Source organism: Struthio camelus, chromosome 4, assembly GCF_040807025.1.
Source record: "Struthio camelus isolate bStrCam1 chromosome 4, bStrCam1.hap1, whole genome shotgun sequence".
In the NCBI taxonomy this organism is placed as follows: Eukaryota; Metazoa; Chordata; class Aves; order Struthioniformes; family Struthionidae; genus Struthio; species Struthio camelus.
Window position 1 is genome coordinate 5,610,479 of NC_090945.1, and position 23,002 is coordinate 5,633,480.

The window sequence follows — 23,002 nt, forward strand, 5'->3', positions numbered from 1 at the left end:
AGATGCTTTTCCTCCTGTCAGACCTGTGCAAGTTCCTGTCACTTTGCTGCAGAACCCAGTTTGGTAAGAGGTGGGATTGAATCAAAGATGGAGAGAGCCAGCCAGTGGTCAGTGACCACCCCAGTAATCTGCAGGGGAGTCTAATCACAGCAGAAGTCTGGTAGGGCTGTGGTAGAGCTGTCTTTAATGTGGAAACTGCACTGATGAGGGCGGGTAAAAAAGAACAGAAGAAAGGGAGGCTGTCATTACGCCTCTGTGAGTCTAAGTGGTGCTCTAACAGCTAGAAACAGATGAAATGCAGACAGCATCCAACAGAACAGTAGGTTTTAGCAGACAGCTCTCTACCCTCCTTGCCCCAGACCCAGACAGCTCCCCACTCCACTTGTGATCTTTCTCAGAATAGCAACTTTGAGTGTTAGTTGGGGAGGGAATACAAGACACCTCTCAGGTGAAGAAGCTGAAGAGAGGTATGTTGCAACTGCCTGGAGAGAGAGAGAGAGACAGATGGAGAGCTCCATGCCTGTGCGGAGCTGCAGCTGTGGCTGTAGCAAGGGCAGAGGCCATATGGCAACTCCTTGCTTTAATTTTTGGGGATTGTTGTATGCTCTGGCTAAAGGCACACCGGTATTGTGATCTTTCCAGCAAACAGTGTTCAAACATGGCTACCCTAGTAATCCATGCACAACATCACTTGAAGAAAAAAAGATTCTATAGAGAAACTCCCCAAGATGAGCAAAACCAGCATTTCCAGTTCCCAACTCCTTCAAGTCATCCTAGTTTCCCTGAATTTCAGGGTAACCAGACATCAGAGAATTGGCAGAGCTGGTCTTGAGAGCACCTGTTCCAGCAAGGATGCTGCCTTTGCAGTCAGTGTGGTAAACTAAATGTAGAAGTACAAAACTTTTAAGTTTCTTCCTTCACAGCAGTTATGTGAAGCTAAGAGTCTTTCAACACTGAGGCATGGTTTCTTCAAAGGCATGGGATAGATGTGAACACTGGCAGTGGCTTTCCCTGGGCTCCGCTGAGCCAACACTTGAAAATAAGTAGTTAGAAGATAAAGATGTGTGAAGGTACCAGTTTGCTGATCAGTGGTCCAAGCACTGAGGAGTCCTTGTATAGATGCTAGTGCTAAAATTGGTGGTGCTGCTGTGTCCATTCCAGATCAGCCTGCACCTTGTTTCCATAAGCTAAGGTCCTGCCTCTCAAACTGCCCTTTTAAAGGAGACTTCGTCACATGAAGCGTCTTCACCAGCCATAGGCATACAAAAGGCTGCATGAATTGTCTCCAACAGGACAACAGCTGTGGCACATTGGATGCTGTTCACATGAAAACAGATGCTAACTTTTCTCTAGTGATGCAGATCTCTGAACAACCTTTTAGTTTGGCTGTATTTAAAAAAAAATACAGTTCAGTAAGAGGGAAGAAGGGCTTTTTTTTTTTCCCTATGAATGGTGTGCCCTCTCCCACAGCTGATGGTGCTGATTATCTTGAAAATAGCCACTTGATATATGTGATATCCTAGTGCTCAAGAAACTCCATAATTCATTTGCCCTCCCAGAGTGTTGTTACTTTCAGAAGCTCACTTTACATTAAGGCTTTATCTCTAGCAAGTTAAACCAGCTGTAACTGGAGTGCAGATTATGCCCTCCTTCCTTTGTATGGAAATGACCTATTAGCATAGCTGTGAATTTTAAGACCAGATGATCACAAGACTTTCTTTTAATCTGTATCCTGCAGAATGCAGGTCAACATACCTTCTATGTCCTGTATTGACACTAGATGTTATTGTAGGCTAAAGTGAGTTTTTTTGAAGGGTTGGGATTTCAAGTGATGGCAGGTGTATCACATTCAAACCGACAGGTCAGAAAGAGGATGGCTTAGATGCTCTGTCCAAAAAAAGAGTGAAGTTTTTAGCTGCTTCTTCAAATTAGGCAAAGAAGCCCCCATCCAACAGAAAGAAGGAAACAGATAAACAACTGAGAAAAGGCTGACTTTGGCTCACTATTTGAGGATTACATCTCTAACAAATGATGATAGTGGACTTGAAAAACAATCCTCGGTCATATGGTTTGCTACATGCAGCAACTCAAATTCAGGGGATCTGGGCGAGGATGTGTTTGTTATGTGATTGTGTCCAACTTCTTCCCCAATATCCTATATCCTCAGCTGTGTATTTAAAGAGCAATAGAACAGATATGAAGGGAGAACATTATGTGGAAAGAAGAAGTTGTGTGTTAAAGTTCACATCAGACGCATCCCTGTAGTTTGGACGCAATTTGCAATAAACAGCTCCATTCTGGAAAATAGCGTTCTTTACTGGCAAACACTTCTCTGTAAACTGTACTAATACTGATAGAGGCACCGCTTCCTACATTGCTTAGGCTCTGTGAATGTGTTAAAGCCTTTCAGACAAAATTCCTATATCCTTTCCTCCCCTCTTTTTCAAAAGGTTAATCTCTTGTCTATGCAGAAAGGCCAATGTCAGCTTTAGACACAGGTTAAATTTTCAGAAACTAAAGGAGTTTAAAAAAAATGCATGTTTCATGAAAATCCCACTTCACAAGGGGTTTCACCTAGAGGCATCAAGGATTTGTTTGAGTGTTTTGCTGAACATCCTTGATTCTGAGGGCACAGCGTCTCACAGGATTAAGCTTCACATTATACAGTTTACTATCAAGACTGATTCACCTCTCCAAGTTGATTTGTGCCTTCAGGAAGGTATGATCTCATTCAGTTGTAGATACTAGTCTCTTTCCCAGATGGCACACAGCCTTGCATTCAAGAGCAAGAGGCAGCTTGAACGTAGATATTCCCCAAGGACCTGCAAAAACTCATAGAAAATACGTGGCAGTATTTCCCTGTGCAAGGGATTACCCTGTCATCTAATTCATTCCAATGTGCGTTGTTACATCTAGGTGCTTTAGCTTACTGGGCTGCTGCATGCTGTGACTCAGCTGATACAAGCCCACAACAGTACTTTTATCTTCCCCCTGCTTTCGTATGAAGAATTTAAAGTAGAGGCACTTATGGCAACTGTTTCAGGTAAGCGTCGGCAGCTATGCTTCAAAGTACAGTCTTTATGAAAATAGGCTTGAGGTTGCATAGCGAGACTGGTAGGTTCATTCAAAGAGAGCGAGGTAATCTGGTTCTTGGTCCTCTTGGCCACACGGGTAAAGCAGCAGCTCCTTCCCCAAGGAAGTGATGGGCTCCTCCTGTTGGTAGAGAATACAGTTAAACTGCCACCTTTCAAAATAAGCCAGGGTACACCTGATCTATCACAAAATCCCTGGAGTAGGCAGCAGTCTCCCTGCCTCCATTAGCATGTGGACCTGTTCATCTCATCGTATGATACAGCTCAGAGCCCAGGGAACTCAGGGGAAGGATCCCTGTGGCTCGTCTCTGCCTTCATGAAACAGTGTCTGTGTCTTTGTGAAATAACCCAAAGCAGGATTCTGGCAGTTCTTGGAAAGAGCTGTGCTTGTTTTGTAGGCAACCTCAGCTTCTACAGTGTGAAATGCAGCCCCATCTGCAAAGTGCTGAAGTGAGGACTGTAGAGCATGCAAGTAAGTAGGACTGCAAGCTTGGTGTGCTGTTGTGCTAGTGCAGGTAGGGGTGCACGAGTGTCATGCGTCTGGCTGTGTTTGTGAGAATGACAAAGGTGATCCTGGAATGAACATGTGCCCTCCTCTCATACGAGCCCTGTTCAAACACGGGAACTTCTTGGAAGAACAGTCTCTGCTTCCACTCTTGTTCTTGACCCCCGTAGCAGATGTTTGGTGGGAGCTTGCCTTCTTTCATGATAACCCACTGGATGACAAAGCAGAACCCACTCAGCAGTTGAACCCACTTTGCGCAAGTGAACATCTGCTTTAGCGCAGTGGGGCCTGTAGGATTCTGTGCAGACTGTGGACATAGCTCTATCTTTAATATAGACATATCCAGCCTGGCTTTAAACTGTCCGGCTCTGGTATCAATAGCTATCTAGGTCTTGCTTTCAAGAACTCAGCCTGGGCTGTGAAAGAGACACAAGAAGCAAGGTAGAGTAGCCTGGATAGAGCTCCCCATTGTGCTGTTTGTCCAGCAGATGAGCACGGATACTATTTTCCTCATGTCCAGCTTAGCTTAGCCACATCTGTATTACGCTAGGCATTTATTTAAAAGAAACACAGATTTTAATGGACCTTTTAGACAAAATGATTGTCCTGTCCTTACGCAGTTCTTACACTAAACAAATCCATGTTCCGTCTGGCCCTCGTTTGAGCCTATGCAACTGTGGTCAGTGCTAGTAAACACTTCTGTTACTGTTACAAGAGGAAGAGCTGCCTTCTTTGCCTTCCGTTATTTGCTGTGTTGCTTACTCAACATCATGCCTAGCCTGTTTTGAGGTTATAAAGATACCTTGTTCTCTTTCATTCTGAAGCTGGAGACAGGCAATATTTTCTGCTTACAGAATTTGCTGTGACACCCGACCACAGAGAGATACCAAAAAGTAGTCAAAGTAGTCTGAGTAATTCTGCCACCCATCACCTTATCAGCACTTCTGTTAAATAGGATGTAGTAACTTGAGCCCCATGTGCAAGGTGTTCTGCACGCTTCAGGGAGAGTGATGGAGCGATTCAGGTTCCAAGAGATTTGAGATGCCCTAGGTTGTCCAAGATATCCCCATAGGGCAGGCACATAAAATGTGGGACCTCCTATAGGAGAACCGCAGCATTCTGGAACAGCACATAGGATACCCAGTGGTGGCTAAAATGGCTTTAGCCACGTATGTGATGACAGCTGAATCTCTCCCTTTTTGTCTTGAAATGCCCTGAGGCAATTATGAAAACAAACAGTTAATGAATGCATTGCTAGAGGTTCACCTTGTGGTAGTCAACAAGGTCAGCCAGTGTTGAATGTTCTAGCTGATCCACTCCAAGGAAGCTGTAGGAATCACCGGAAGCATCAATAAGGAAGTGTTTACATCCCTCCACAGACTGATAGGAGAGCACGTAGCCTTTGATTTTTTCACTGACCCGGAGTAGAAAACTCCCAGGTGGTGCCTTACTCAGAAGGTCTTCTGCTTTCTTGGAGGTTAGGATACCTGTTCAAAACCAAGACACAAAATGAAGGGAGAAAAGCACTTATGCAAAAGTGGATGGAACGGTTCTCACAAAAAATTTCATATACCACCCTAAAACCAATCCATAGCACTTCCATCCCTTGCATGTTTTGTTGCTCAGTGGCCCAGAAAAAACAGTATCGCCATTGCTAGTAGCAGGCCATGGTGTCATGCTAACTGTGCTTTATGCTCACTGTTCCAGGCCCCAGTCCTAGTCTATTAGGCTTGTTATTGGGTGGTTATGAGAACTTCTTTATGAAGTGGAGCTTGGTACTAGGTGTCTCTCGTACAGTTTAAACATGGGATGATAGCAGAGGCCTTGGAAATGCGTGCGCCGGTTGAAAACAGAGGCCCCAGAACTGTAAACAACTCACTGAGAGGCAACTGCTGGTCATTGAAGAAGCGCAGCTTTGAGACCTGGGAAAAGACTACTTTAAGAATAAAAAGAAAAGCAGCAGCTAAGTAAAAAAAAGTACCAAAAAAAAGCAAGCACCATAAGGCACCTGCCACAGCCTGAGAAAGTAACACCCTTTAGCATCATGCAGTACATAGTGCAAGGTGAAGAGATCAAAGGCTAGGAGCTGTCTGGAAACTCAAATATTTTACAAAAGGTCGAGATCTTGAATTTGAGGGGGGGAAGGAGTTGTCATCATGAGAACTGTCATTGTGAAACTACTGTAGGATTGTTGGAGCCGTATGTCCACCTGCTTTCCCTGCCTCCTCCAGCAGTCCTGGCTTATGCTCGCTGCTTGTTCTTCCTACCTGCTTCAAGGACGCTGTATCTCTACTTGCCTGCTCTGAAAAGCCCAGCTCTGCCCCTCGCTCTGTGTGCCTGTTTGAGGAACCCTGACTCTTCACAGACCTTTTGACTTGCTGGCCAGTCATCCAGGACTCTAGATGGAGGTATGAGTTGTGTTACAGGTGTTAGCATGTGTGCTTTTCCCCACAAATTCTGTGCATTTTTCCTCTCTTAACACTGTAACCCCCACAATAAAACCTTACTGCATATGCATTCAGTTTGGCTGATTACGATTTTGGTCAAGAGTATTGATGGAGAATATGGGCATCTTAGGTCCTTCGGAGTAGATCCTTTGGACGAAAAGCCAGAGACTGTGAAAATGGAACTATTCTTAAATCCTGCTTGCATAGGTAAAGATGTCCCAAACTGACCCAGAAGAGAGATTTGGAAGCCGCCCACAATATAGAAGGAGGATGCACAGAATTGTAATTGATGGTATGTGTGGATCTAGCTTTTGAGAAAATTTAAGAAAAATGTTTGGTCCCTTTTTCTGTCATTCTCTCGTTCTCTTGCTTCCTTTACTTCTGTCTCTTTTTCTTGGTATAATTACATTTTTCTTGAATAAGATAGATAAGCAGAAGACCTCTCTTCCCTTTCTTTGAACCAGTTTTGGGCACTTGTCAGATTTACAATTGCTTTTATAGGAGTTGTTCTGAGTCCTCCGGTAGCAGATGCCATCCTCCAGCCTCCAACAGTTGGGGATACAGAGGAGATATATTGCCTTCTCTGTCCCCCTAGTAAAGACAAGCAGATGAGCAGTGCTTTATGGCTTCCGTGGGAAGTGATGAAAGACCAAATTGCCATGTGTGTTCCCTTACAAGAGCAGGTAGAAAACCTTACTGAAACACTGAAAGGCTGTGAGAAAATAGGGGTAATCAGAAAGCACACCAGATGCGCATGCAGGTGCAAGTTCTTTTACTGAACAATAAATGTGCAGAGCTCAAAAGGACAGTTTCTGTGTTGCAAGTGAAAGATAACAGCACTGCAGGGTGTTTGGCTCCAGCACAGCAATGCTGTACAGAGCGGTAATCACAGATCCTGTCAGAAAGCCACGCAAGCACTGAAAGCCAAGATAGGAGAGGATGACACTTGTTGTTGCAAAGCAAAGGGATGTCCCAAGCAAAGGAGATGGACAGGATCATGATGACCCATTCAAAATGGGTCTGAAATGTGATGGGTGATGAGTACCTATGGAGAGATAAAGACTTAGGGCCAAAGATGAGAGGGATGAGGTGGTGAGATGTGCCAAAATCATCCTCATTGTACAGTCCAAACAATTACCAGGGTTACAATGCGTTCCACACAGGGAGGGAGAGATGGTCTAGAGGTTGTGAATATGAACATTATTCCTGAAACAGCAGGACAGTTGCATGCTACATCCAAGGATTAGGTCCATTGGTAAAGAATTGCTGGTCGATACCTCGTTTGCTGTTACAACCTCCCAGGAGAAACCTCACTGTCCTGGAGGCTGGATGCCTGAAAGCTGCATGTGATAGGATCTGTGCATTGCATAGTTCAGAAAACAGCAGGGACCATCACTGCTCTGTGAGGGAACCTTGCAAAATGCAGAAAGCAGCTTCAGGATCCCTGGGTCTGGCACTGGATGGAAGAAGGGGAGGTCCTGTGCTGCGCATCCAGAAAGCTAGCTGACTGCAGGTGCTCGCTGGCCAAGCTCTGGCCATGCCAGCTGCCCATGTTAGCCCAGGTTAGACAGCAGGCACTTCATGCAGCAAGGGACACCAGATCAGACACTGGCCTAGTATGTGTGGCAGCATGTGTGTCCAAGAGGGCTTTTCTGTTTCCCATCTCAATTCCACTGCTTGACTGCACGTGAAAGAACACTTTCTGGATTGCTATGTTTCTTCATCTCATGGATGATGACAGTGTAGGCAAATCTTGCCTGCAGTGGGGCTGCCTGCTGCTGCTGCTTGGGCACACCAGAGAGAAAGGCCTGACCTTGGCCAGAAGTGAGATTATGGTAGCTCTTACTCATGGTCTGAACCAGGTAGGGAAAAGCTGTGACTGCCCTCAGTGGGTGCTGTGTGGTCATATTAATTGCCAAGCCATTCTTAATGGGGCTACGCCTGTGCTTACATCGTTGTGTTTGGGATAATTATGCATTAGCACAGGTTATTCGAGATTGGGGATGTGCCAGTTCAGTCTGTTTTATGTCAAATTCAAATGCATACAGGGTATTTTGAAGATCGGACCTCTGCTGTGACACTTGAGCTTGTCCATTGTTATAATGCTAGAGCAATCTAAACCACATTCATATGGATTTAAAATTGAAAACTTGGAGTTAGCCATCTTGGAAAAGCTCCTGGGCCCAGCCTCCAGCAGCAAGCCTGTTAGCAGAAACAACAGCTCCCTGAAGGGCTGGGTCAGGGCAGAGTTGCTCAGGACTCACCGTGGAACCAAGGCGCTATTGTGTCTGTGGTTTTCTGATAGCCAGCTCGCAGAGGGAACTGCTCCTCCTTGAACCACTTGATGATGCTTTCTTCAGTGGAACTGGAGACTGTCCTCTGGATTCCTTCTTTCCTGTTACAAAAGACTGCAGTTTGTGCATCAACTTCAAACGGCAGCTTTTCAGTCCATGACAGGACTTATCTTTTGTCAAGTGTATTGGGAACAGCCCTAGCCAGAAGGTTAATAGTGGGCTGTCAGCACTGTTGTATAGCTTTCAGTGGACACCTAGCAAAGAGGATATGTGTACTCTAGTCTTAGGTTGTTATACTAAATAAACTTGTCACTAAGTCTGGTGAGAAAATATTTTCCCCGTCCCACAAAGCAGGAAAGAGAACTTGAGTTTGTCAAGAAAACTATCTTGAATCTCTAAAAGCTGAGTGCCACAGGGCAGCTGGGCGTTTTGGAAGGAGGTGTTATCAAGAAGAGCAAAGCCAAAGCAGTGGGAAGACAGGAACCATGGACTGAGGCCATGAACCTGAGGACATGCTGGTTAGCAGCTCCCAGGGTCTGGTGGCGTTTTGCTCCTGACTCAGATGGACCAGAACACACAGTGCAACTTTCATGCTGTGACAGAGACGCTGGCACTCAGCTAATATGCAGTCATCATCTTTGTTTTTAATGGTGCAAGCCTGGATTTCCAGTATCTTCAGTTAGAGAGGTCCCTTTACAGTAAGCCAGCATCTGTCCCTACATGTTATGATGTGGCAGAAGCTAGCCTGGTTCAAGGAGCCCTGGTGAGTAGGGTGCACTGGAGTTGCTGGAAATCACTGGAAGACCCAACCACCACTCCACGGACTTCACTGAAACAGGGTTCCTGCTTAAGGGGGCTTATTCTGGTGAACAATAATGTCAGTAAGAATCCCAGTCTGACAGAGCTACCCTCTGGTGGTCAGCAAATTACCCTTCATCGCTGTAGCGAACAGCTCTGCCATGGCCTTCACATCCCACCCTGAAACATGGTCTAGACTTTGGGTTCTTCCCCACAGGGTGTCTTCTCCCTGTGAGAAGGGCTAACGTTTCTCATCTCAATCAACCCTTACCGCAGCAGCAGAACCTCAGCACTTCTCCCCTCACCTTCCCTCAGCAGCGTGCATGATTTCCTTACCTAATCGCTCTTCCGTTTGCTGTTGCAGGAGTTAGAAATTTAGGCTTGGGTGGGAGAGGTGGGTATTGGAGTGGTCGCCGATCTCCTGCTGTGGCACTCTTGGAAATGTTTGCCTGCTTCCCTCTGCGGATGCCTTGCAGCGAAAGCCTCCTGTAGTCATCCCTGGCATGCTGTGCAAGGGAGCGTCTCTTCTCATCTGCTGCCTTGGATTTCCGCACTGGAACAAAAAAGGAGTCCTACAGGAGCGAACAAGCAGGCGAGTTTTAAGCTTGCTGCCTCTCAGCCATCTCCCTGCTTGCTGAAGTGGAGAAATAACCTGTTTCATAGGGTTTAGGTTTTCTCTGCGCCCAGACAGGGTTACTGGGGGGAAGGGAGGGGGTTATCTTGAGACTAAGGTACGCCCCCTCCTTTCTGCTCAAGGAGGTACTTCAGGTTATCCCCCTCAGAGGCCTGTAGTGGCTCAGCTGCTCTGGCCACTGTATGAAAGGTATGTGCTCATTTGTGAGAACAATTGCCATCTGTCCCTCATCACCTTTGGGTATCTGCTATTTAACAGGGCCCTTTTTTTATTCCAAGGAGACAGAAACCTGGGCCCTTTCTGGGCACCAGGTCCCTGGGTACCTGGAAACTACTCGTTTTTGTTTTGCCGGCTGACTCCTGGCTTTGGACACAGATTTCTGTAGCGCCTCTCACTTGAGCAGAGATCCAAGCAGGAAGGAACACGCACTGTTACTAAATCAGGTAAGGAACTGCTTTCAGTACATCCGCTGCTGGCCTGCAGCCTCTTGGAAGGAAACACAGCTACTGCATAATGACATTGTGAGCTTAAAACCCCTACTTAATTCACGGATAGGACCAACATCTCTTGCTTGAAAGGCTGGAGAGGACGGGTGTAAGAAGGATTGGAGGGACAAGGGACCTTCTACTTTTCAAATTAATTTGTGCGTCAACGTAGACATCGTTTCCCCAGTCTCTGTAGTTCTGGCAGAAACTATAAGAGGGAGAGCTCTTAAGCTTAAGGAAAGTGGAGAACTTGGCTGGGTATTTTTTTAATGGATGAAAAGCTGCCTTGAATATCCAGGTTGATAAGTATGCAGTAGCTCATCCTGGAGTCTATAGGAGTTACCAGCTCTACAGTCTGTCAGTTAAGCCAGTTCTTTCCTTGCTTTTGTAAGCAACTTCAGATATTTTTATTAGTAGGGAAAGTAAAACCCCTGGCCTAAAGTGAAAGCAATCTGTAGTGCAGCATTGCCATCTACTGAGCAGGAGGGGAGGAACTGGAAAAGAAATGCCTCTGGTTCTCCTTCAGTATTATTTTTCCCCAGGACAGGAGGATGCAAGGAGCAGAACCCAAACCTGGGTAGAAACAAAGGCAAGCAGTGTGTCTGAGAGTATTTCTCTGTATTTTTTACATATCAAGCTTGTGACCTTTTGTCTCAACCTTTGTGGAAGCTGGACGCAAGACCCCGGAAAAAGGAATCAAATAAAAATGTCTTTTTAGATGATGCTGTTTTAAAAATCACCTTTAAAGTACTGGTTTCTATGGGAGATCCTAGAAAGAAATGTGGCCAGCACGGTAACTTAAGTAGAGATTTCAGTTTTTGGCAGCGGTGATGGATGACATTGCAAGTCTCATTCTGTCTGCCATGTTCTTTCCTATCTTCTGGATTCATTACATTAGAAATTTCGTGGTGGAAGTCCACTCTTGCTTCATAGTTATGGGAAGAAAAAGCTTCAAACCTCATATTTTGGGAAGAGCAAGCACTATTGGAACTGCCCCTCCGAGAGCTGGGTTAAGATGTATTTTCCCACACAGTGATTATATACTGAGCTGCCTAAAAAATGATGAGCAAGTTGCATCACTGAAAATAGCTCCCATCTCAGACTGTGGACTGAAATGAGGGAGTCACAGAGGGGAGAGGGAAGCCCCTCCCAGAGCCCAGGCACTGAAGCCTTTGACTGCCGCACAGAGGTTTTTTCTGCTGCACTTGTTATTTCTATGTCCGAGTGGCCAGCAAGGTCTCCCACAGTTTCTGCTGGGATGGGGAGGCAGCGAGCGGTGCAGCAGGGCTGTGCCTGGACAGGGTTTTGCATGTGCCATAGGGAAGCAGGTGGGAGGGCTGTGCCTTGCCACAAAAGTGGAAAGCAAAGAGGTTTGAAGTGGCCCCTCGTTCGTATTTCACACAGCGTCTTTTTCATATTATTTCCAAAGTCTCAGAGCAGCCTACCTCCTCACAAGGAAGCACTGTGTCCTGCAGAAAGGAGTTTTACCCTGGCTTTGTGCTGACCCTCTGTACAGAATTGAGTTTTACTGAGCAGCAAAAGTCCTCCCCACTCTTTTGGGAAGCCCAAAGAGGCTTCATAAAAAGAAGCCATTCACTCAGGGAAAGGAGTTTGCCATGCTTTAACTGCTTTTGTAATTACCTTATTTTTGGTTAGTCCCTGCTACCCATGATACTTGTCTACATTGCTACATGAGCAATGGTTACTGCAAAGTTCTACCAAAGGCTAGCTTCTAGTTTAAAATGAGTTGTTCTGGCTATACTCAAGTGGTTCTTATTTGTTAATTATTTTAATACAATTATCTGAGGGTGGCCACATGTCAGCAGGACTCACTGTGCTTGGTGTAGCTGTTAATGTTTAAAACTGTATTATTTCAATTTTAAAAATTCAGCTTAATCAAAACATTAAAAAGACCAAAAATGGGAAATGGTTACAAACAGTGAAGTTGTCCATAGGATAAAGCTTCCATTTCTTAGCCCTGCTCTAGTCTCAGTGTTGTGTGGACTCAGAAAAATTTCTGATAATGCAGCATTGCATGTCTTGGCAGTACTCTCCACCCCCTGACTGTATGTCCTGTTCCAGTCTTGCAGGAGAATGACTGAGATGACCATGTAGAGCCCTAGGATTATTGGAGCCCCAGAAGTAAAGGTTGTCCTAAGATCTTACAGGATTCCTGCCATTCAGGCTCAGTCTCATCAGATTTCTGCAGCGTGCTCTGGCTCTCCGAACTTGCGTCTCTCTGTGGTATTGTTTTCTGGGGGGCTGTGGTCTCTTGTCCTGAATTTCTCTTCTGCGCTTCCTTAGTCTATGAAAGAAACAGTGTGTTCAGTGCTTTGCCCCAGCCTATTTTTAGCCCTGCTCTTTAGCTGGTCTTCATATACTGGGAACTCCTTTCTGTAGTGTGAAGTCCTGTGATTTCTTCAACACAAACCCTATTTCTTTACTGTAGGTTACAACAGGGAAAGTAGGGGAAACCACCCTCCAGAAATATCAGGATCAGCTCCCCCTTGCCACTCCCCAGTCTGCTGCACTGGCCAGTTATCCAAATCATGACACCATACATCATCAGAGTGTGGCAACGCTGGATAAAACTGGTCCAAAAGGTAAGGACCCAGTCAGTTCAGATGAGGCTGTGAGGCTGATGGGGGTTCCAGGATAAAGTCTAGGCCTGAGCTAGTGTGTTAGGAACATCTTAGATTACTGCTTACCTGTTGGAAGCCACACTCCCTCATGCGGCAGTCTGCCAGCATCTGGTGAACATCCCTGGCTTCCCTCTGGGCAGAGAAAAAGGCCAATGAGAAATGAATGCAGCGTTAGGATTGTCATTCTTTTTCGGAGCTTGCCCCTTGCCAAAAATCCATGATGAATATTTGGGGGATTTGCAGATCGAGAGCGTGGGTACTCTGTAGCAGTGTCAGGCTCCAGGAGCTTAGAAGGCTGTTTACATGGGACTGCTGGACTTTCTGCATACATGGGAGTGCTGGACTTTCTGCGCTCTGCGGACTGCACTGCCTTCCTGCCACAGTCTTGCCCGTACTTGCAAAGCGCTCCCTGTGTGAGCCTCGCTTGTGCCTGTGACTCCAGACCCGACTCAGGCAGTAAGTCCAATCCCCTGCACATGGAAGCAGCCAGGGAATAGAAGTGTTTAATGCGCAAGGGCTGATGTGACATTTATGTTACCAAATGCTGCCAGCCTTCTCTGACAAGATCCTTTCTTTATCATATAAGGCCTAATGTGCCGCAGGAGGCTAACAGGAGAGCTCAAGGGCATCACAGTTGCCCTAAATCCACCTGGATTTGCCAGGTGATATTCCCAAGTGATGCTAGGGAGCAGACAATTTCCCTACCTTCCCTCCTTATAAAGCAAGCCCTGCCAGAACCTGCTCTCTAGTGCTTTGCCTGCCCATGCTCATTTGCTGTTTTGGCTGGGTGTTGCAAATCACCACTCGAGGACCTGACCCAGCTACCTGTTTGTCTCCTGTTCCCTTTCCCCTGCAAACCAGTCTAACTACACTGGCAGAAGCCGGTAGCCGAGACTTGTATTTTAAGAAAAACACGGTCAGACTTATCTTTGAACAAACACACACCGACCTCTGCGTTTGACCCAGACTGCCTCCCACAGTGCAATGAGTAATGTGTTAACTGTACTACACTGCTTACCAAGGGCAGGCTTTGTTATATCATCATCATCTATTTGGCTAATATTTAATATTAACACGAGTTTTCAACTTCCCTCTCCTTGACAAAGAACGAGAAACTTAAAATGTGAGTAAAGCAGCTTGTTTTCTTAGCTCAAACCCACATCCCCTGCAGCAGAAAAAACAGAATGCCCAGTTCTCTCAGGTACAATTAAATGGTAACTAGATCTCAATGAAAGTGCTGTAACAGGGGAGGTCAGAGAAATTCCCCCTCTCCCAGGCCTAGAAAATGCAATGCCTGGGTCTTCAGCCTGGATCCCTCCTTCCAGTAGCAGAAGCCTCAGAAACCTGGGAAAATGACTAAAAATATCATGGCAGGAAGACAGACAGACCTGCTCTTTCCTTTTGCAAGCCTTGAAGGGGTTTGGGGTTTTTTGGTGGTGGTTGTGGGGGGAATTGTTTGTTTTTTAAAAAGCTGCTTTCTCTCCAGCTGTGACTAACAACTTCCTTTAAAAAGAAAAAAAATATTCTTCTCATAGTTGCTCCACTCCAGCAAACGATGCTAAGAAAACCCCAACGTGATTCAGAGACTCCTGGTAACGGAGCCAGCAGCATGCAATACGCAAGTTCCTTTCAGTATTTTGAAATCAGTGGGAGAAGCACTTTGCCAAAACTCAGCCTTCCGTTGCCTTGCTTTTATACTGAAATAATAATAAACAATGTACTGAAATAATATACTGAATATACTATAAATATATAAACAATCATACAAGTTTGCAGCAAAAGGTTGAATTAAAACGCCGCTGAATGAGACTGGACTTTTCCCATTAAATTGGTAGGATATTTCTGTTCCACTTTGGTTGAACTGGTAGATAATTCATCTTGTGTCTTTTTCTCAGTTCGTTCTCTGTAAATGGCTTTTTAAAGGTATAAATGTATTTATTACTGGAGAAAAACCTTTCTGTAATGAAACATCAAAGCAAGCACCCTAGTCAGCTGCATTTGGAGCTGTCCTGTCCTGTCAAGGTCATAAACTATCTTCTAATTCTTTAGAAGAGAAAAAGAACGTGAAATACGCATTTCAAAGGATGTTGGTAGTATTGCCCTCTCCTGATCTTTTATAGGGGAAGATGATCTGTCTGAGGGCTGTGGCCTTGCATGTGCTGATCCTGGTAGGAGAGCCTCCCTGGTCTTGCCTGAAAAGCAGCCCAAACCAGCCAGAGAACAGGAGAGAAAGTACTGTAATCTCCATTTTACCCATGGAGAACGGAAGCAAAGAAACCCAGCTGGGAATAACCCACAGACCTCCCCAGTCCTAAGGAAGGATGTAACAGCACAACTTCTTCAATGACTGCAGAAGAAAGAAGCCTTAACGGTCAGGTGGCTAGGTTTTTTTTGGATTTTCCTTTACTAGCAATCAGTTTGCTGCACTCGCTACCTCTCAAAGCAAAGACTTCTGAGTAGGAAGGAGAGAAGGAGGAAAAGTACCTCTCTGAGCTCCCAGCTTTTCTCTGTTCTAGTGGCAGTTGTTTTTCTCCCATCTTCCTTCTGCTCTTCCACACTGCTTTTATTGTTCCTGCGAACATCCATCCCACCCAGGACTCCCGGTTGTGGATGCAGAGAGCATGTTACAGAAGAGTCAGTCTCTCTGAAATGCAAGAGAGACAGGACTTAGGAATCCAGGGGAGTAACTTTGTGCTGCCTAAGCATCTGAGAGGAAATCACATGTGATCAGAGCGCTGCCGTGCAGGCATACAGTTATCATATCTCCAGGTCACAGGGAGGGAATAGTTAAAAGTTGTTACTCATTGTGAGTAACTGTCGTCCGGCTGTTCACAGACACCTGTCGATGAATCAGTGCAATCCAAACACATCACCCACTGCAGTAACACGCATATCATCTCCTATGATCTTCAGAGGCTGCCGCACAGCAGCGATATGATGGGAGACTTGAACAGCTAGGGCAGGCCCTTAGGTTGGAGGTTGAGTCTCTGCCAGGATTGCCCATACTCATAGAAAGCTGACATTTCCCTGTGCCTTCGCTCTGCAAGCAGAGTGGGACAGAGATAACCACGCGCTGCCTGGCCCCAAGGCAGAAATCAAAGGAAAGCAAAACATGATTTTATAAAGGGCTCAGGCTTGCTCGCAATGTGCGTGTTAGACTTGTCCACCTGCTTCAGCCTGAGGAGGAAAATTCCCAGAGCAGAGAGGAGAGCCTCCACGGCAGAGACTCTGGCCTGGGTCTCTAGAGAAGTCTCTTCCTCTGTGTGTCCTCTGGGTGAGGGATACTTACCTGGCCTCCTTGCCTTGCTCGCTCGCTAAGCGTTTTGCCCTTTGTGCCTGGATCTCTTCACAGATGGCAGCATACGACTTATCTGATGGATGCTCACCCATCACCCAGACCCAGACATCATTGTCAGCACCGAGCTTCCATTTCACCGACTTCGCGCTGGCTGGAAGAGAAGGAGCCTTTTCACTAATGCTGTTTGCTTAGCAGCCCCATGCAGGGTCTGTATCCTACATGCTGTGCCCTGGCTGCTGCCACTGGCAGAGCCTTTCCCAAAAACAGCCTTCTGTGGGAAAAAGCAGGGAGGTATCTGTGGACAGGGTCCATCCCTGTTAGAAGCTCCTTTGGGACACAGCATGGACCCTCCCCCCCGTTTCATTTCACAGTGCCGGAGCTAGAGTCGTTCTCTGTCAATAAAGGAGATGTTTCTGAGCCCCAAAGGAAGAGAGGAGATACCGCCATTTCCTTTCTTCCTCTACTTCCTTGCCACTGCCCTCTTCAAATGCCTTGTCCAGGGACTGTGTGAGGCTGGACAACCGGCAAACAGAGCAGGTAGGAGACGGCTGGGGGAAGAGGACTCCTCGGCTCTGCGAGCCAGCATGCTGCGTAATCCTGGCAAGGGGATTTCGGGTCTAAAAGCCTAACAGGCAACCCCCAGCAGATTGGTGCCTCAGCCCAGGCAGTGGCACTCGCCAAGCTCCCGTATGACGCAGGCTTGTTGCTGGCACTCCAGGACAGGCATTCATGTCCGTGGTTATTTTATACACAGATTCAGAGGCTCCGCTCAGTGGGACACTGATGAGATGCATCTCGTGACCCAGGGGACAAATAAGCCATGTCTTCCTGGGAAGGGGAGTTTAGTGGTTCGGTGAAGGACGGTGTGTCTGGGCCTGGGCCAGGGAGTGAAACAAGCTGGATGCCAGGCCAGAAGAACCCCCATAGGAGATGGTTTTAGTTCTAATTTGGGAATATGAGTAATGTGTCCTGGGAGAAGAAATTACTCTGGGGACACATTGCCTCCTCTATCTCGGGATCTTGGTCAGATCTGTGTCCAAGGAGGAAGCAGCTGGCAGGCAAAAACTTACCTTTTCTCAATGGTGGTTTCTTGGCTGGAGCCTTGTCTGCGGCAGCTTCTCTTTCCTTCCACCGTCTGATCTGCTCTTGCCTCATCTTGAAGAAGAGGATCTGCTTCTGCTCCTCACTGAGTTCTGCCAGCAGCTCAGGATCAATGTACATGTCTGATAATATCTGTTTCAGCATGGCTGGAGGTTTCAGTTGCACACGTTTGTGGCGATGAGCTCCAGGGATCAGCTCCTCTTCCTGGCTGCAGTATGGCTGCACTGACAAGAAAGAGTCCGTCCCTGCCTGAGCCTGGAGCAGGAATGCAGGTGTGCCAGGGTAATTATACTTCTATCTGGGTAACTTTTTTTTTTTTAGCTCAGACTTCCTGCACAGACTGAAAAAGTAAATACGAGCTTAAAACCTGCTATTAAGATTCCTTGAAATAACAGGTGACAGACACAGCCTCCGCCTGCTCTGCAGGGACAGCTGGCCAGAAGGGAAGAGTTCTGGAGTCGGTGGGCAGGTTGTATTTATGCCCTGATAAACTGAGCTGATACCGTATCAAAACAGGGAAGAGGGCTGCGTGCTACAGTCATCAGAGGTGTGGCTTGTCCGTGCCCAAGCAAACATTCCTGCTGGGCAGGGGATCAATGGACTCAGGACTAGAGGGCTCCTCCTTCTTCGGAAGAGGAAACGCTGTGAAACAGGGCGGCATGATGTTAAGAAGTTCAGCCGCTCTCTTTAACCAAGGAAAGATTGGGAGGGCTTTTGGCTCTGCTCTTGAGGTGGGAGTCAGGAGTTGCCTGGTGGGAATTTTGGGGTACTCCTGTCCATCAAATGTAGTGTCCCAGCAAGCCCAGGGAAGGTGGATTGCTCAAAGCCAGATAATTAAGATTGTCAGCAGCTGATGAAATGAGGCAGCTCCAGGTCTGACATTTCTTGCTGATGTGCCTTCCCCACATGGCAAACCTGGCATGCGCCATCCACACGTGACAAGCCAAAGAGGCAGGGGAGAAGGAGCACTCCTGTTCCTGCCCAGGATGCCAGGTCACAGCTAGTGCATACAGGTAGGGCACCCGGCACCCAAGCAGATGTGCTTTGTGCCAGTAGATTGACCTGTGCAACAGGGGTTTCTCTGGAAAATTAGGAGCACTCCTGTAACTAGAGGAGCTGCCAAATAGGTAGTGCTGGGGGGATGGGGGGAATGGACTAAAGACCTTGAAACCAACTCTTTTGCATATCTCCTCTGGATAAACTCATGGAAACAAGGAGGTTGTTCAGCAGCGCGTTCAGTGACACTGTTGTCCGACCCTGGCGCTACTGAGGGAGGAGAATGCGGGGTTGGGGGGGAGGTGACGACAGCTATGTTGTAAAGTACAGCTGCAGAAAGAGCTGCAAGGGTGGCTTGCTAGCCAGAGTGAAGGCGAGAGGTTGCAGGCGCTTTCTGAACAAGCTCTTAGGAAATGCAGGTTCACTGATACCCATGGTCTATGGAAGAGGTGTTGGGCAGCTGCAGGCTAGGCGCCCTCTCCGAAATGCTACTGCTGCCACTGGCAGCAGCGGGCAGAAAGGCTGAGTCTCAGTGCCTGAGGAAGAGGAGTTTACAATTGTCAGAAATCGTGGGAACCTGCGGTGGAGAGAGTGGGTGCAGGAAGGGTCAGTGTGGTTGGCCCCGAAAGGGAAGCAGATTGCAGCCTCCTGCCATCACAAGGGCCCTGGGAGGAGACTGTTACACCAGAGGGGCAGGCACATGGCGGGGCAAGCAGTTTGTCCACACTCGCCCGAAGCTGTAGAGGTCAGTGACCCCTCGAACAGGGAGGGCAGAATTTGATGATGGTAAAATAGGAAACGATAAGTGGGAGCAGAGGTTTAGCAGGTTGCATGGAAAATGAAGGCTAGCGGGATTACTCCTGTACTTCTACACAAATCCTGGGAGTTGGGGAAACAAGAAGCATAAAAGGCTTAAGAAGCTTCGAGGCATAGCCCACTAGATGGGAGGAAGGTGGTCAGCAGCACATTAATGTGGAAGTATAAAGTACATGGAGAAGATGGACTGGCCCATGCCAGGGAGAAGTGGCAGTATGCATTCACTACTGGAGTCAAATGAGTTCCCTTTGTTACTGTAAAGGAAATGGCTCCTGGGGATCCCCATGGCAGGTCAAGACAGGAAAAAATGTTGGGAGCACCTTCAGCCTCAGCGCATGATTGCTCTGATTTTTGCCTGGAGTCCTCGTCTGGGAAAGAGGTAGAAGAGCAGGCTAGAGAAGGGTAGGGCAGAGCAGCCAAGGAGGGCAATAATGAAGCTTTCCAAGGAGCACATGCATGCAGCCCATTTAATTAGGGAAAATGAGGCAGTGTGACAGCAAAGCTTCCTCAGTCAGCCAGGCAAGATAACATCTCCTGGGCTTATTCTCACGCTGTCTCACCCCGCCTGCCTTCCCCATTTCACCCCCACACCAGACCAGGCATGCCTGAAGGCAGCGTGCCCTAAAGCTGCGAGAGGTAGAGCACTCAGGCCTTCCTGGGGCACCGCCAAAGCATGCCGGAGACAGAGGAGTTGAGGAGCGCCCAGGGCATGGCAGGCTGGAGTCCTGACGCAGATTTGGCAGGGAGGGCCTGAAATGAGCTGGGAGCAGCTGGGGGAGCTGTAGAGGTGAGACAAGGGGCTGCTCAGGGCCTGAGAGGACAGAGGGGTCCCGAGTGTGAGCACAGCCACTTTCAGACAAAGCCAGAAGTAGGACTCCCTGGGGAGGTGCCCTGAACCAGGCAGGGTAGGGTAAGAGCCTTTTTGTCTCTGTTTTGTGTGTCTGACCAGTTGCTTTACATTTTCCCTCTTTGAAAGGTTAATTTAATTTCAGAAACAGGGAGCTGTTGTTCCAAAGTCGTGTTGCTGTTTAAACAAAATGGCTTGATTGGTTGAAAAAAGGCTCTTTGGGGAGCTCCTTGTGGGAGGTAGTTGTGGCTGGGCAAGGCTCTTGAGTGATCCTCTGATAAGAGAATTGCCCCAGCTCAGCAGCCAAAGAAAAGGGCTCAGGCTGTCCTTGAGCGGGGGGGGGGGGGGGGGGGGGGGGGGGGGGGGGGGGGGATGGCAGGCTGTGGAGAAGGAGCAGCTTTTTGCTGTGGGGGGGAGCTGGGGCGCAGTCCCCTCTTCCTAGGGGCATCTGAGCTGTGTGAAACTGCAAAATTGGGAGCTTGCTGGGAGTTTGCTGTTTAACCTTCACTGCCTTCTGTTCTTAGGCGCTGCCTGGAAAAGAAGCTGTTGTTGGCAAAGAGATGAGGGTATCACAAAAGCACCCTTCAGTCAGGCCTGGGTCCCTTAGGCTTTGGAGTTTTTTCTTAGGATCAGCTGAAGTCAGTTCAGTCTGGAGGACACAAGGTGTGGTGGCTATTTCAGATCAATTCCTGTCCTCCAAACAGAATAGCTCTTGGGAGGGTTGCTCTGGTTTTAGGGGATGTGACAATCTCTTTGTGTTTAGCCCAACACAGCTAGTGCAGGCATTGGCCTTTTGAACAGTAATATGAATCTGAAAAGCTTGTGTGGTGTTTTTATTTCTGTAACCCAAAAGTGCCTTGAGCTGTGAGGCAGCGCACACAGACTAAGAGCTCTTTTGCAGCCAGTATAAAGCAGAGTATAAACAACGCAGAAGCAGTATAAACAGTATAAATCATACACGTAAACAGTATCAAAGCATGGTATTAGAAGAAGAAAGGAAATGAACAGCTATTTGTAACTAAGCTGCAAGGTGGGAAAGAAGCATGGAGTTGGTAGTAGCAGCAGGTGTTTCCATTGGGATAGACTGTCCCTCGCAAATGTTTGTGTGTGAGGGTGTACTTCTGTGTGTGAAGAGTTGGTACCCAGTGGGTGACTGAATAGGTGCAGCATGGGCTTGGCACTCCCCTGCCTGTTTGTCTGCAAGGGCTTGATGTGCGTTTGGGGGAACACGGTTTTTGCCTGCAGTTTTCTAAAGATGCCTAGGCTGAATTGCTGTAAGGTGCAAAGTACAGAAAGGTTCAAAATATTGAAACCTTGGGAGAAGTAGTCAGATCTACGTTCTAGTGGTACAATCCGTGTGCCCTTCTGACAAAACCTGCAGCTACTTTGCTAAGTGGAGAGACCTGCAGTTTCTTTTTAAGAGGAGGATGTTATGGAAACAAGTTTGGAGATGCTTGTCTGAAAAACATCCTAGCAGAAAGAAAAGTTGTTTGATTTCTAAAAAGAAAGATTTGAAAAGAGCTCGCCGCGTCTTTGAGGCATAGTGCGCATTCAGAATACCCAGGGTTCTGGGTATCGGCGATGCCTGTTTCACCATGCCGTATGGATGAAATGCTGTGCTTCTACTCTGAGTTGCTGGTCTGTGTGCAGAGGTCTTCAGTTAAGAGCCTGAGGTGTCTTCTGTTTGGAGAAACAAGTAGGGCTGGGTCTTCAGTGGCTCAAAAACAGTAACTAAAGAGGCTGGTAGCTCTGCACATGGACAAATGTGGTGGTCTGGCAGAGATGCCTTGCCTGGGTCAACAGAAATGAATAGTTGTGATGTGTAAAACTGAAGGGGTTTCTAACAGAAGAGACTTGTTGCCAGCAGGGAGGTGAAACCCTGTTATTCCCTTCAGTTGTGAAGGTATAATTTGTGGTGAGTGTGGGCCAAATGCTGAGTGGTTTGTTAAGCAGAGGGTGTTGACTATGTTTGCCAGGGAGAAAAGCCAGGCAGCTGGGCAGGCCTCTCAGGAGCTCTGTGTTCTGTCTGGCTTGGGAGCAGCAGAACTGCTGTTCTCCAGAAGCTCTAGTGACCTTTGATTCAGGATGGTCCCAGCTCCCTGGCCAGAAGGGGGCTTGGAAAGAGGATGGCCCAAAATGGGCCCGAGAGGATGTCCTTGCTGTGACTGAGCAGAGGTTCTGTGCAGCTCTGGCTGGTGGGATTGGCTGCAGCGGACTGGAAGTGCAGGCCCCTAGCTCGTTTCCCCTGCTGGTGGTCATCGGTCCTGCATTCTGCCTCTTCATACAGCAGTAAGCAGCTTGAATCCCCGTTGTCTTTGTGTGGGCCCTTCTCCCTGTTTGGCTGCCTGGGAGCTGTTTGACACACGGCAGTTTGGTTTCTCTTGCAGAGCTGAAAGTTGCAGTGAGCCAAGCTGCAGTGATTCAACTGTGTTTTCTTTCAGCTTCTTTCCCAGGCTTGCCTTTTGGTGCTTTAGGGGGACCGTCCTCCCTCTGTCTGGGATGTGCTTCTCTCTTCTGAGAGAAGAGAGAACCTGGTTTGCCCCAAGCACTTGGGAGAGCTGCTCACACCTCTTTGATAGTGCTGAGTGCCAGCTCTTTCCTGGGGCTTGGCTCCCTCTGGTCCCTCTTTGCAAAGATATGACTACTCTGAAGAAGCTACCAATACCTGAGGGGGAGGTGCCTCGCCTCTCCTTTCCAGGCAGAGGAAGGGGACCAGCCAGAGACCTAGTCTGTAACGATGGCAAGTCTTCCTTAGTAAAATCCCTCAGCTTCCTGGGACAAAAAGCCTGAGAATCCCATGGCAGAATGAGTGTGACAGCCGTTCTGCTTCTTGTCTTGACAAGATGTCTTGTCTTCAGTGGCAATGGCTTTGCTGTGTTGCTTGCTTATGGGGACATTATGTGCTTTGTCACCAGTGGTGACAAACTGGTGTCTCTTTCCACACCTGGGGGCACAGGCTAATGGCAAGATGGAAAGGTGCTCAGCAGACCTAGTATTGGTGCAGTTTCCCAATATTGATGCAGTTGTACAGAGTTGGATCCCTTTAA

General features: G+C 47.5%; 2 protein-coding genes and 1 long non-coding RNA gene across 10 annotated transcripts in view; 2 read left to right on the plus strand and 1 right to left on the minus strand.

Moving 5' to 3' along the window:
• Nucleotides 1-14,744, plus strand: part of CSGALNACT1 (chondroitin sulfate N-acetylgalactosaminyltransferase 1) — a 77,199-nt gene extending 62,455 nt beyond the window's left edge. For all 4 annotated transcript variants that reach the window (XM_068941165.1, XM_068941166.1, XM_068941167.1 and 1 more), the window contains 6 exons: nucleotides 1-63; nucleotides 3,491-3,564; nucleotides 5,829-6,005; nucleotides 10,049-10,213; nucleotides 12,705-12,858; nucleotides 14,384-14,744. The gene's annotated coding sequence lies outside the window, so the exon portion shown is untranslated. The remainder of the gene's footprint in view (nucleotides 64-3,490; nucleotides 3,565-5,828; nucleotides 6,006-10,048; nucleotides 10,214-12,704; nucleotides 12,859-14,383) is intronic.
• On the minus strand, nucleotides 51-17,857 carry SH2D4A (SH2 domain containing 4A). Its single transcript, XM_068941169.1, has 9 exons — nucleotides 17,266-17,857; nucleotides 16,187-16,346; nucleotides 15,382-15,541; nucleotides 12,964-13,029; nucleotides 12,422-12,560; nucleotides 9,473-9,689; nucleotides 8,309-8,439; nucleotides 4,864-5,084; nucleotides 51-3,213 (listed from the first exon to the last, which is right to left on the minus strand). The coding sequence occupies exons 1-9, from the start codon at nucleotides 17,438-17,440 to the stop codon at nucleotides 3,121-3,123; spliced, it is 1,362 nt and encodes a 453-aa protein (XP_068797270.1). The 5' UTR covers nucleotides 17,441-17,857; the 3' UTR covers nucleotides 51-3,120.
• Nucleotides 17,451-23,002, plus strand: part of LOC104152073 (uncharacterized) — a 13,908-nt gene continuing 8,356 nt past the window's right edge. For 4 of the 5 annotated variants that reach the window (XR_011140758.1, XR_011140756.1, XR_011140757.1 and 1 more), the window contains exon 1: nucleotides 17,497-17,578. This is a non-coding gene — a long non-coding RNA (uncharacterized lncRNA). Of the gene's footprint in view, nucleotides 17,579-23,002 lie in introns of all 5 variants that reach the window. The other variant, XR_011140759.1, reaches the window with a different exon arrangement.